Raw genomic sequence first — 14,107 nt, 5'->3', positions numbered from 1 at the left:
TATTTCATTTTTGGAATAAATATATGTTATAATCATAACGTTAAATATTAATACAAAATGGCAAAGCTTTGGATATTTAGAGGTATGCACTTTCTAGTTCGGTTTAAAATGCAATTTAGCGCCTTGAGCTTGAGGGGTTTTCTTTTAATTTTCTTTTAACGTGAAATAAAGTTTTTAATAATAAACCATAACTTTTAAATTATAACTAATCAATAATGAAGTTGGTAACAATAAGAAATTATAAGACTTGGTTTCTATTTTAAAAATATTATATCTATATATATATAACAGTGATAAATAACAGGTACAAGCTCTGCAATAGTTCATCATCTACATTAAAAACACAGATAGCTTTTTAAAATCACTGTATGGTTCAAACACAAAAATTTCTCAGCAGACTGATAAAAGGTACTAGCTTAAAAGATAAAATTTAGGTCTGCAACAATCCAGGACAACAGAAAAAGTTTAAGATTTAATGTCATGAACTCATGCCACCAGGAGAGGAGAATTTAGGTACAATCACTTGATAAAATCCATGGCAACCTACAGATTAATCCTTGGAAGTAGCATCTATTGCTGGCGAACTTCAGCCTTTTTCTTCTGCCAGAGCCTGTCTAGAGCACTATCAGCATCACCCTACAGAAACAAAGCTTGATCAGAAAACTAAATACAAATAAAGTAACAAGTCCAAATTAATGTCAATGTACAAAGTGCACCATAGAGATGTTCATAGAAAAATGTCTCACGCCATTAAAGGTAATAATTTGGTTGGGTTTTAAATTAGACTAGGTTTACATTACAAGGTTAAGTGATTTATTTACTGACCAGTGGACAACTTAGACCAATGAAACAGGATGATTTACCATCATTCTTTTTGCTTCAACCCTACTCACATGGCTTGTGAAATGAAAATTATAATGGTTTACAGGTTACGAGATATTATAACAATACTGATGATTTTGCTTTATAGATGATGAACATTCTTTGAGCTAGCCCAACAATACACTCAAAATTGAGCATAGTAGCATTACCAGTACATGATTGCCCTCTATTAAATTAATACCCAGCTCGTCTCTTATTCACTTGCTACATCTGCTGCTTATTTTCAATGTCTTTATAAAGAATTGCTTGTCTTGTTATAATTTACAAGAGATTTTTCTAACATAAACCTAACCAAAAAAATTAACAGCTTAAGCCATTCTCTCAGGGTTGAAAACTCAAAAATCTTGACGCTCAACAATAGTCAACATGATTGCAACCAAAGATCATCAATAACACTGATACAATTCCACTAAGATGTGTCCAGCAACCAACAAGCATTTTATAGCATTGATATAGTCATGGAATACTAATACATGAATGAAATGACACAATAAACAAATTCCTGTTTGAATAGAAACTCTGCAGAATTGCAAGATCTAGAGGTATAAAAAGAAGGATATGTCACTCTTAACACATTCTTCAGTAATTAAATTTCTAATGTATAATGTGATTCAGTTAGAATGACACACTGAGATTGGAATAAGACAGGTCTATTTACTAGAAATAATACAGATATAAAATTATTATCAATCCATTCAAGAATTTATTCAAAGTATAACTACAATACACTAATTGACATAAAAATGCAACTACTATGTCAACTTGCTAAAACTATACCGAACTCCTATTAAAGTCATTTCACGTGGGTTAGAACATCAAATTGCAGCTGGGACTCAACAAGCAATTTAGCTCTGAAGCACCCTAATTTTCAACAAGTTCGAAAACATCTTGCTATTTCAAGGCAACCTAACTTTAAAACATAATTATATTAGAGAAACCAAAGTCACAAAACCACAAGAGTAATCTAAAAAAGCATTAATATAGACTGAATTGAGAATCCTAAATTAGAAAAAAAGCTCCCAAAAATAGAAATCAGCGCAATTCTCCACAGAAAAAACATCAAATTCTAGCAAAAATGAAGTCTTTAGTTGTAGCCAATAATATCAGAAGAGAAATACACTGAGATTTATAAATAACTCCGCAATTAAACCAAAAGAGATCAAAGAACTTCAAGAACAAGCACCTGAGCACGGATGAACCCGCAGAGAGCGAAGGTGGTGTGCTGGCCAGTATACATTCCGTTCTCATCGATATGTCCGATGTTGATCTGCACCGAAGCGTGATCTTTCGCAGTGATCAGCCTGTTCGTCGCCGAACTGCAAATCATCAAGAAACACCAGCACCAAAATCATCACCATTACCAACAAAAAGCGTATTCTCACCAAAAATTCTCAGAAATAAACCACAAATTAGATGAAAACAAGTACCATTTCCTAGGGATGTAGAGATCCATCATCTTTCCCTCCTCGTTCTGCATCTTGGCTGCTTACCGATCGAAAAACCAACAATTTCCTGAAGATAAGAACAGATTAAGGATCGAGAAGGAGATCGAATGAAACTCGAATCACATCGAAGAACAAGCATACCACGAGTCGGGAGGAGAAGAGAGGTCTGCAACGGCGACGAACAGAGAATGGGATGAGAGAGAGGAAGAAGAGATATATATATATATAGTAAGCGAGCTTGAGATAAACCCTAGGCATTGAAGAGGAGCTTTGAGATGCGTGTATTTGGTGCTTTGAGATTGGGAATAGTGTTACGATCTCGAGGTTTTTTTGTATGGCTGCGATGAAGTATTTTGGTTTCTTTTCCTCTTGTTTTTATTGAAAATCATGCTTTAATATGTAAATAATACCATGTACAAGATAGACCTGTTCTGGGTTCAAATGTCCAAATAGAATTAAACCGAGACCAAAACAGTATTGGAACATAACAAAAACAGTAAAAACCATTTCGATTCAAGTTAAAGTTGTTATGAGTTGAAGACTATAACTTGAACTAAACCATAACCAACTGATTGTTGTTATATTTTTAAAATAAATATATATATAATATTTTTTTAACATATTTTAATTAATGAAAACCCGGAATCAAAATCATATTAGACAAGACCTGAAACAAAAACCATAAGTTACGATTCAGTTATAAGAATCATTACTACAATTATTTATAATATCATTAATAAGCTCATTTATATAAAGCATTTATGGAATCGGTTATAGTAATATTAAACAATTGTTCATTGGATCATTAATAATAATAATAACTAGCAACAAAAATATCATAAGAAGGTTTAATATTACTTTAAAATAATATTAATAATATGTTCTTTATAAAAAAAATGACGAAGCTTAATTAAACTAATGAGCCGAGTCTAAATTTCAGAATTTTATGATTCTCGGAATATTCTCGAGATTAGATCGGGTTTAATTAAAAATAGGCTCGAGCTTAACTCTTGCTTCGGTTATAAATAATAATAGTGAGTCCACTTCAAGTATGCGCTGCTCATTTTCGAGTTTTATGGTTAGATCCAGAGACTGCATTTGGATTAGTTTTGGAAAACCCAGGAAGTGTTTTTATAAGTTAAGCGACTTTTGGGTTAGTTGTTTGTATTGATTTTTACAGTACAGCGAGGCGGTAAAAAATAAAAAAACACAAAATATAAAAAAATTACTTAATTTATTTTGGAGAGGTACATTTTTTTCAAAAACATTTCTACTAAATTAAAAAAAAAACACTTTTTTAAGTAGCTAATCCAATAACGGATAGTAAACCTTTTTATCAAAATTTCTCTTAAGAGAAAGTGAAGCGGTTGGGAGGGATTTAATTGTAAAAGTGACGCGAGGCGGACATTGCGAGGTGAACCCCGCTCATTGAATTCCCCACCACCTTCTTCACTTCGATATCTCCGTTCCTCATCACCTCCTCCCCGGCGTCTCCGAGCTCCCAGATTCACACTCCATGGGAACTACTCCCACTCTCCGCTCTCTTCATGGTATATTTCTCTTTTCTCTCTGTTTTTGATCTGTAAATCATGGTTGGAGTTTGGCTTGGGTGGCAGTATTGGTTGAAGTTGTAGGGTTTGTGATTTTTCTTTCATTTTTCATGTTTTTCTCTAGTATAATTTGGGTGATTACTTGCTCTTGATCCGTTTAGTGAATGTTTCTTCTTGGTCATACAATCTTCGAATGGTCTATGCTGTGAAAGTATTGGATAAAATTGCGCGGATTGCCCTGTTTTTAAGCTGGAAATTAGCGTTTGATTGGTGGTTTTCGTTTTTTTGAGTGATGATTTGCTTTTGATTTTTTTCGAGGGAGTTAGTTCTTTTCATATTTTTTTAATTTTCTATTGAATTTAAGTGGCTGTGACCTATGATTAATGGGAGAAAAACCCTAGTTCAGTGACCAAAATCCTGACCATATGATATGGATTCATGGTTGATCTTCATTTTTTATGATGTTGATTTGCAATGGAGTTAGAGCTTTCAATGTAGGCAAACTTCCAATATGAGCAGAGGGAGAGATAATTCATTCTTATATGCGACTGTTATACTGCATTTTGCTCTTTTTTCTCATTTTTAATATTGTTTTTCTCTCAGGATAGCTTGCTAGTAGTGGAGCTTTGGACAGTCTTTTTCTGTCACTTTATCCTGAATTTAATAAGTTTGTTATTAAAAGTGCCACTGACAAATTTGTCATGACCAATTTTCTGAACTTTAATTGTTGATGGATACATTACTCTCTTGCTACATATGTTGTTTGTCGTCAATTGTGGGAAGCAAGTGAAAGATGATATATCGTATTGCTTAGCAATATTCTTCAGGGTTTTTTCCCCAGTTTTGTAAGATGGTCTTGATGAAATGATAACTATACTGTTTTCTGTATCCTGAAACTTCCATGATAGAAAAGGCTGAAAGTGCCCCATAATCTATTTGTTGTTATTCATAGGTGCTCTTTGGGGAACTCCACAGATGCAATCTTCCCTTAATAAGCCTGTTGGAGCTCCTTTACAGACTTGTTCTTTCAGGAATGAATCATTTTTCAAGACTTCTTTCTTGGGTCAGAGTCTCAGATCCTCAAACATGAACAAGAGAATGCCACTTTTGCCTTATGTAAAGGCCTCTGAAGCTGCATCAGAAGTGGCATCTGACAGTAAGTAATTTCAAGTTCTCTTCCTTCATTGAACTTTGAAGGGAAGAGAATTCCTTGAAATTTAATTCTCAATAACTATATATTGTTAACAATTATTCTGTTTTGGCTTCACAGGTTTTATTTGCAGCAGTTCATTTATTTGACTTTTAATGTTTTTGTTGTTGTTGTTGCTGCTTCTAACATTTGATTGGCTTTTTATCTTCTATAATTCATCAACTGTAAATGCAGCAGATTCTTTAACCAAGTCTGAACAAAGTTCATCAACTGGGGAGAATGTACAGAAATCAGCCTTTCCTAATGGATTTGAGGTCAGCAGTGCAACTTTATTTTAATTTCTTAATCAAATATAAGTCTTTTTAATCAAGAAAGTAATTGTCTTTCCAAATGTACCAAAAATGCACTCTCGGGAATAGATAACTGAGCATATTTTTCCATTAATTGATTTATCTTTTTATCCTTGCATCAATGAATTGTCACTTGTCAGTGCAGTGTTTTTCCCACCTGTTAAAGAATATCATAGTAATTAACAACCTACTGGTTCAATTTAGAACTAGAAGCATGTTGGTTATGCCATGCCTTTGCGAGGTTCTCTGTTTCATGTCTTATTGCCCATCTCCTCGGAGTCTTCCTGTATCAAATCAAGGCTGTAGATTTTTGACAATTATACAACTTTTTATTTGGGCTGTCAGCTGTCTAGTCATAGTAGTGGCTATTCTTCTGCTCTCTATATGAATTGTTTTCTATTGGGAATTCAAATATTCTTTTTGATTTAGCCCCCAAAAATTTTGAATTGAATATTTGAGAGGGTATAAATGTTGGTAACTCAAACCATATGGGGTAGATGTGTTTTTGATTAAAAAAATTTCTAAGACAACTGTGCATAAAAAGGGGTCATTACCTTGAAAAATTGATGGTGAGATTTAACTAACTTTATTATATTGATTAATTGAACACTATTTGATATATCATTCCCCTGTTGTGCCCTAATTTTTTCTTACTTGAGACTTACTTAGCATGACCTTTTTTCTTGAAACTTTGTTGCAGAGGTTGATCTTGGAATTATGTGATGAAACCACAGTCGCTGAGCTAAAATTAAAGGTATTTTGGCTTTTAGTTAGTGACAACCATTACCTTTCCCAGACATTTGAATTCTACTTCACATTTTATCAATGGATGCTGGCTATTTCCGCCCATGCTCTTCTGTGATTGAGGCTATAAGTTCCTTCAAATTCTAAGCTTTCCTTTTCACAACAGCACTCATACTGCCTGTTTGTGAGCTCGTGCCAATCTCTTAGAACCTGGAGACTTGGATTAAGTTGCTTCTACAAGTATCATCTGTGCCATATATTCTCTCCAGTTAATGGCAAGAAATGATTGATGCTTTAATTATGCTATTGTTGTGCTATTTTTTCAAGTATCATCTCTTAAAGAGTATGTTATTATTTGACCTTTTATGGAACTTAATGTCCGGCAAACTTATTGCATTTTTTTGGTTTTATATGAACTGCCAGGAAAGACTGTTGCAACTTAGTCTCCAGCTCTCTGCTTGCAGCTTCATGCTGCTTTTGTTTTTAAGTTTTCATGATACTGTGAGAAAATATGCTACTGATGCCATCGGGCTATGCTTTAGATTGGAGGCTTTGAGATGTATGTGCGGAGGGACATATCTTCTTCAAATGCTCAAATTCCCACTATTCCTCCAAATGCCCTGCCTATTCAAGCACCGCCAATTCCAAGCAAACCAATGTCTGAATTAGGTCCTCTTGCACCACCAGCTGTGCCACAGAAACCGCCCCGTACACCTTCAAGTCCATTCATAAATGTCCCATCTGCAAAAGACGCAAAGTTGGCTGCATTGGAGGACTCTGGAGCGAAAACATATGTTATAGTCGCTTCTCCTACAGTATGAGCTGCAAACTAATCATTTTGGTACCTAAGCAAATGTATTGTCATAATGTTTACGATTGCAATGGCTTCTAGGTTGGTTCTTTCCGGAGGGCAAGGACATTGAAAGGGAAAAGGCAACCTCCAAGCTGTAAAGAGGTAGCTAACAAGCAGTTTATCAAATGTTTTTGCTTGTTGAGTTGTTGTTCTGCATTTTTCAAAGTTACTCCTCTGCCAAAACAATGAGAAATACCATGTCCTAACTATTTAGCAATTCATTGACAACAGGGAGATATGATCAAAGAAGGGCAGGTCATTGGCTACTTGGATCAGTTTGGCAACGAATTACCAATCAGAGTAAGTCGTTTTCCTTTTAACTTCTCCTTTTTCAGTTCATGTAATGGGTTTCTCATGCATGCTTGATTTTGGTGCAGTCAGATGTCGCCGGAGAAGTTCTTAAGATTCTCTACCAAGATGGAGGTTGCCTTAATAAAACACTGAAATTATAGTCATTGAACCATGCTCATAGAAATTGTTTTTTGAAATTTATATAGAACACGTTGCTGTTGTTGTTACGATTTATCCTTTAGTTCACATTTTTCTTTTGTCTTTGCAGAAGCAGTAGGATTTGGAGATCCGCTTATAGCAGTTTTACCTGCCTTCCCCGGTATCAACTGAGCAATTGTGCAACTGCATGCTCCTTGTCTTCATGTAATTTCCCCATTTTTCTCTGTATGGTTCTCACTCATATCCAGCTTTAGTGACAGACTTGATCATCGTTGGATAGCATATTCTATTTGTTAATTAGTTCTCTTTTGGAAGGACAAATCCTATATTATGCATCTTTGTTAAATGTTTACTCCTATCCTATAGAGAGGCTCATGTGTTTCTCCATTATGCTTCGAACTTCAACCTGCGAAGTCAAATTAGAGACACTTGAGCCTTTACACCCAAATACAAAAGATTATTTGTAGACTATGTTTTGTCAGTATTGTTTTTCAGTCTACGCGCTTTATTATTATTATTATTATCATTTTTTGATCGCCTCTGCGAAGATTGAAGTTTTATATTTTTACTGGTTTTCTTATTGATTAACTACTTGTTTCTGAATTTTTTTGTTTAAAGTAGCTCAGAGTCGTCAGGTTGTGATAAGGTAAAGTTCTCACCGTCGGTATATTTCTCTAATTTGCCTAATTTATTAGAAATTAGGAGCTCTTAGAAAACAATGTATATGTATACTGAAAATCAGATCGTATTTGGATCGGTATTCAATCCCTTTTTTAGGATCAGATATTCACAAAATTCGAGTCCAAGAATTATGTCATATCGGAACAAGGTTTTTATAATAGAGGTATATAAGTAAATATAATTTTTTTATGAAATTGTAACATTAATAAACATAGTTATAATTTTTAATGATAACTAAAAATTGTTGTCACTTGCCTTCTATTAGTCATGTAATTAAGCATGTTCATTAATGTCTGATGGTTCAGCGAGGCTTGTTAGTCAATTAAACTATTAAATAAGGTATCCACGAGAATGGTCAAAAAAGGATGGCGCAAAAGGCATTTTGTCTTCTGCCATCTCCAAATCTATATATAAAAATTAACTTCATATTTTAAGCTTCTGTATAAACAATGAATAATTTTAAACGTGAATTTTATTTTTAAGTATAAAACAGAATATTTAAAAAATGTTTTTTTTCACTTGATAATTTATATATATTTCTATCAAATTTAATCAATTTTAATTTTAATTTTTCACTTTTAACCATTAAATTTAAATATTATATTATTTTAAATATAGATTTTATTTTTTATATTTATTATGAACATTTATTAAAAATAAAATAAAATTTGTGAGTATTTAAATAAAAAATAAAAATCACAATGATAAAAAAAACAAACACAAACATTACATTAATTAATTTTATTCGATGATATTATATGATATTAATCTATATTAATTTATTTTAGGACTAGTTTCTATGTTTTCATCTTATTGTTCATGTAATTTGTCCTAATTTTAATGAATTTATATTTCTTATTATATTTTCTTCAATTTTTTTTTAATTTTTACTAATTTAAAAATTTTAAAATTAAATTCTAAGTTATTAATTTGATTAAAATATGAAATTATAAGTATAAATTTATAATGATGTATATTTATGTGCCTAAAAGTCGACAAAAATTATAAATTAATGACTCAAAATCCATTAACCAGTAGACATAAAAATAAAATAAATTTGATTCGTACTTTCTGATGACATCGTGGGTTCCTTTCTTTCCACCCTTCTGATTAGGATTGACCGGGATAAAAATTATAAGATCACAAAATCAAATTTTAATATTTTTGTGATTCAAGGTGATTAGTGGGTTTCACGACTTTCGTATAGCTGCAGCTCTAACGTTAATGACTGGACATCTGTCACGGCGAACCTCCGGGTAGAAAATAAATGTGAAGAGCGAAGCAGATTTCCGACAAATAAATTTTATTCATGAATTCATAGACTTCATTGAAAAATACAAGAAGTTAGGAATTTAATCATCTTGACACAACAATAATTGTAGCCTTTTTATCTCCTTCCGAGCTATTTCCTGCGAAAATCGCGCTGACTTTTGTTGACTTTTTGGTCTTCATCTAAACTGGTCGAAAAATATGCATCTCTGAGACATGACTTAAAAAGCTGGTGAGAGTTGTGTCTTAGATATTTAGATTTGCATCTTGGACTTGATTTGGAACTTGATTTGATTCTTCAGTATTCCGGACTTGGGGCTTGTGAAACTTTTTCAACTTATAAACCTCTCAACGCTTTATTCTTGAGGTTGTTAGAGCTCATTTGTTGATTTATTTGAAACTTGAAGTTGGACATTTGATCTTTTGCATCTTAGATTTTTGATTTGGAACTTGATTTGATTTTTATAAACCGGCCTTTCGACAGCTTGAGGAGACTTTTTACAACTGTATGAACTCTTCGACACTTTAACTTCGAGGGTTGTTGAGCTTATTTTGTTGATTTGTTTGAAACTTGGAACTTGGATATTGGAATTTGCAACTTTGATTTGATTTGGAATTTGATTTGACTTTTCATAAGCTTTCGGCTTTTGGGGCTTGTGAAACTTTTGTAACTTGTGAACTCTTAATGCTGTAGTCTCGAGGGTTGTCGAGCTCGTTTTGTTGAGTTTATTTGAAACTTAGAAACTTGGACATTTGAGACTTGCAGTCTTGGATTTGATTTGAAACTTGATTTAATTTTTCATAAGCTTCGACTTGCTTGAGAACTTTTTGTAACTTGTGAACTCCCCAACGCTTTATCCTTGAGGTTGTTGAGTTCATTTGTTGATTTGTTTGAAACTTGGGTCTTAGACTTTGAACTTGCATCATGGATTTGATTTGGAACTTGATTTGATATAAAGCTTCGGGCTTTCGTAGCTTGTAAAGCTCTTTGTAACTTATGAACTCCTCAGCGCTTAACTCACGAGGTTCTTGAGCTCGTTTATCTTGGATGTTTTTGAGTTTGTCTTGAGTTTTGATCCGGACTTTAAGTTATAGATTCTTTGCATTGAGGAATCGCAAATATGGTTTTGGCTTTTCACGAACTTCTCTTTATGCTTGTGAAGCTTTTACAACTGTGAACTCTTCAACTCTTCATCCTTGAGGTTGTTGGGTTCATTTGTTGAATTCATTCTTTGATTTGATTTGGAAGCTTGATTTGGAACTTCATTTTGACTTTTACAATAGCTTTTGGCCTTCGGGGCTTGTGAAACATTTGTCGCGACTTGTGAACCCTCCAACATTTTAGCTTTGAGGGTTGTTGGAGTTCGTTTAGATTCATCGTTTTTAATGCCTTGATTTTGACTTTTTCTCTTTCTTTTTGTTTTAGAATGCTTTCGCTTTTGAGAGGTCTTGAAATTTCTTTATCATATCTACAAAAGTCGATGGCCTCAGGGAGTCGTAATCTCAAAAAGTTTTATGGGTTTGAAATTTTCATCCCTTCAAGTGAGTCAATGGCCTCAAGCGAGTCCATGAGCTCAAAAGAGGTTTTAAGGGTTTTTGGAATTTTCATCACTCGAGGAGAGTCAATGGCCTCAAGCAGGGGTCCATGAGCTCAAAAAGAGTTTTAAGGGTTTTTGGAGTCATCCACTCCTAGAAGTCGATGGCCTCAAATTGGGTCCATGGGCTCAAAAAGAGTTTTAAGGGTTTTTGAAATTTTTCATACCACTCCTAAAGAGTCGATGTGGCCTCAAATTAGGGTCCTTAAAGGTCAAAGAGAGTTTTAGGGATTTTGGATTCTTTTTATCACTCCAAAGAGAGTCGATGGCCTCAAATTGGGTCCATGAGCTCAAAAGAGTTTTACTGGGTTTCTTTTGAGGATTTTCATCGCTCTAAAGAGTCGATAGCATCAAAATAGGGTCCATGTGAGGCTGAAGAGAGTTTTTAAGGGGTTTTGGAACTTTTTATAACTCATCCGCTTCCTGGCTATTAAAGAGTGATGAAAAAGCTCTTTTAAGGAGGAAGCGATCGACATCGTTAGAACATCACGATGAGCTTAAGGGGTCTTTAAGTGTGTACGGTCCATTCTTACGCTGACTATCAAGAGGCAATGGGGAAGCCCTCTTAAGGAGAGCAGTCGCCATGAATTGGACATCACGGTAAGCTTAAGGGGGTCTTGTAAAACTACCAAAATACCCCTCATCTTTGCTAAAACCTTCCTTTTTTTATTTTGCATTTAGACCCTCTATCTTTTCACATTTTTCACATTTTATAAAATTTTGCAAATAAACTCTCAAACTTTCATATTTTTATAGCTTTTTGCTAGATTAAACCCTCAAGCTTTCGTATTTTCACACATTTTTACAATTTTGCACATGTGTCCTCAAAATTTTCCTTTTCTTTCTTCTTCCTCTTCTTCTATGTGATGGAATTCACGATGAGTAAAATGAATAGCATGCATACTTTCTCTTGTCTATGTCCATGATTTAGAGACAAAAATATGCGAGGAGGATGTGTCTCACACTAGCATTATTAATGAAAGATTTTATTTTTATTTTTATTTTATTTTTAATATTTTATGGCATGAGCATAGGTGTACAACATGACATTTTCTACGGCATTTTGCATGGGATTAACAACCAGGATATATATATGTAAGTACGTCTTTGTATGAAATTTCATCTACCTCATTAAGATGAAGATTTTTTTATGGCATCTTGCATGGATCGAACCAAATCAGAACATGCTTATATATATATATATTTGTATGAGATTTTATATGATCATCTACCTTCTTGAAGTGATGAACTTCTCAAGGATTATGAACGGTTCTTTGCTTGGCGTGTGTAAAGGGGACATCACCATTGTCGGGCATCTCCATGGGATCCTTCTTCGCCTTCATTTTCACAATAGGATTTTCTTGCCAAGTCCTATGCATATTGAACGACTTCAATGACTTTTCCAATGTCGGCCTCACTTTGATGTGTGTAATGGTGACTTCCTTGTGGATACGGTGGAGAACCTCACCAAGATCACAGTAGTTGTAGATGAAAAGGGTGCAGAAGATGTGGTCGTTGATGTGATGCTCGTCGGCGTCAAAGATGATGCATATGGGATGGATAGCTGGATCATCTCCCTCCATGTCTCTCAAGGAAGAAGCCTCTCATCCATGCATGGTAATGCTCATTTTTTTCTTTCTTTTTTTTAACCCCCGGTCCCACCATGGAAGAGAACATTCTTCTTCATGCCTTTCCATGCTGATTTTTGCAACCATTGAGAAGAAAAATGCCTCCTATGCTCCTTTTTCCCCATCCCTACATGCCTCTTCTCTCCCTAAAAGATCCGGGCCCACAATATTGTTATTTTTTTAACAAAAGATGTTTTCAAATATCCCGATTTTTCATTAGCATTATCCGAATATTTATTTTTTTATTTTATTATTGTTTTATTATTTTTATTATTTTTTTTAATTTAATTTTTTTAACTCAAATTTAAAATTTATATATTTTTTCTTTTAAATCCGAATTATGAGATAGAATCGGACTTTGATTAATATTAAAACTCCTTTCTCTTTTTTTAAGCATAGATAAGCTCAAAATAACCTTTATCCCCCTAAGTTTTATTTAGAGATAAAGATTAGGGTTTTATTCAAATTAAAACTCTGTCTCCTTTTTTTCTATATAAACAGACACACAACTATTTATGTGTCACTGTAGTTAAAATGGACTTAACACAATATTTGGTTCTTGTTTGGAGCGTGTACTATGCCATATTTATTGATTTTCTTTAAATTTGGCATCCTGTCAAAAATGCCCTAAAGTAATTTGAATTAGCATTTCATGTTTCTGCACACCTCAAATGATGTCAATATTTTATTCATTTTTTAAAAATTTGAGTGAATTTTTATGCATGTTTGATAGGGTTATTTACTAGAAATTCATCAATTTTATTTTATTTATAAATTAATATGATAAACTAATAAAACATTGGAAATAAGATATTCATTTGAAGTATTTTCTTGATAGTATATAGAATTTAGAAATACCATATATTTTGAAATAATGTTTGAAATTCTGTTTTTGATTTGCTAGCATAAGTTTATATGGGATATAGAGAGAGGCTAAGTATTCTAAGAATGTTCATAGATTTTAAATTTACGAACGTTTTCAGATAGCCGTCTAATTCAAATTTAACAAATTTGATTTGTGATACATAGATCGTGATCGTGACAATAGTTAACCCATCTTAACTGATTTCTACTAGCATTACATAACCAAGTTATAAAAAAAACCCCCAACACACATGCACTACCTATTTATCTTAGTATTTCTCTTCTCTTGTCACTGTAGGCAATTGTCGATGTTCTATGATCATCCACAGTTGATGTGTTCTAATATATATATATATATATAATGTCAAGGCAAAAGAAAAACTTTATTAAGCTCAAAAACATAAAAAGAATACAAGGTATACAACCCAATCAAAACACCAGAACATGCCATGGAGATGCTATTCATATTAAATTTTGCATTATTTATTTATTTATTTTTATTTTGGGAGCTCACAATGTGTGTATATGCATTTAAACATCCTCCTTCTCATGCTCAATTAGAGCATTTAAAATACTTATTTTAAATGATGTTATATATATATAGATATATATAAATTTAAACCCAAAATCACTGGCTTAGATAAGT

General features: G+C 33.2%; 2 protein-coding genes across 3 annotated transcripts; one reads left to right on the top strand and one right to left on the bottom strand.

Annotated features, from left to right (window-relative positions):
• Positions 1 to 399: 399 nt before the first annotated feature.
• LOC120273425 (40S ribosomal protein S21) lies at positions 400 to 2,540 on the bottom strand. Its single transcript, XM_039280053.1, has 4 exons — positions 2,469 to 2,540; positions 2,310 to 2,394; positions 2,066 to 2,198; positions 400 to 636 (listed from the first exon to the last, which is right to left on the bottom strand). Exons 2-4 carry the CDS (start codon positions 2,357 to 2,359, stop codon positions 571 to 573), a joined length of 249 nt encoding a protein of 82 aa, XP_039135987.1. The 5' UTR covers positions 2,360 to 2,394; positions 2,469 to 2,540; the 3' UTR covers positions 400 to 570.
• Positions 2,541 to 3,710: 1,170 nt separating this feature from the next.
• LOC120273106 (biotin carboxyl carrier protein of acetyl-CoA carboxylase-like) lies at positions 3,711 to 7,944 on the top strand. Of its 2 annotated transcripts, none has more exons than XM_039279756.1 (9): positions 3,711 to 3,877; positions 4,830 to 5,033; positions 5,265 to 5,341; positions 6,078 to 6,131; positions 6,664 to 6,936; positions 7,014 to 7,076; positions 7,206 to 7,274; positions 7,352 to 7,397; positions 7,534 to 7,944. In XM_039279756.1, the coding sequence occupies exons 1-9, from the start codon at positions 3,844 to 3,846 to the stop codon at positions 7,593 to 7,595; spliced, it is 882 nt and encodes a 293-aa protein (XP_039135690.1). In that variant the 5' UTR covers positions 3,711 to 3,843; the 3' UTR covers positions 7,596 to 7,944. The 2 variants fall into 2 exon arrangements, with proteins under 2 accessions (XP_039135690.1, XP_039135689.1); XM_039279755.1 differs by having other exon boundaries at positions 5,262 to 5,341.
• Positions 7,945 to 14,107: the final 6,163 nt, after the last annotated feature.

This window comes from Dioscorea cayenensis, chromosome 12, assembly GCF_009730915.1.
Source record: "Dioscorea cayenensis subsp. rotundata cultivar TDr96_F1 chromosome 12, TDr96_F1_v2_PseudoChromosome.rev07_lg8_w22 25.fasta, whole genome shotgun sequence".
Taxonomy (NCBI): Eukaryota; Viridiplantae; Streptophyta; class Magnoliopsida; order Dioscoreales; family Dioscoreaceae; genus Dioscorea; species Dioscorea cayenensis.
Note: the sequence above shows the minus strand (reverse complement) of the source record. Positions and strands in the feature narration are given on the sequence as shown.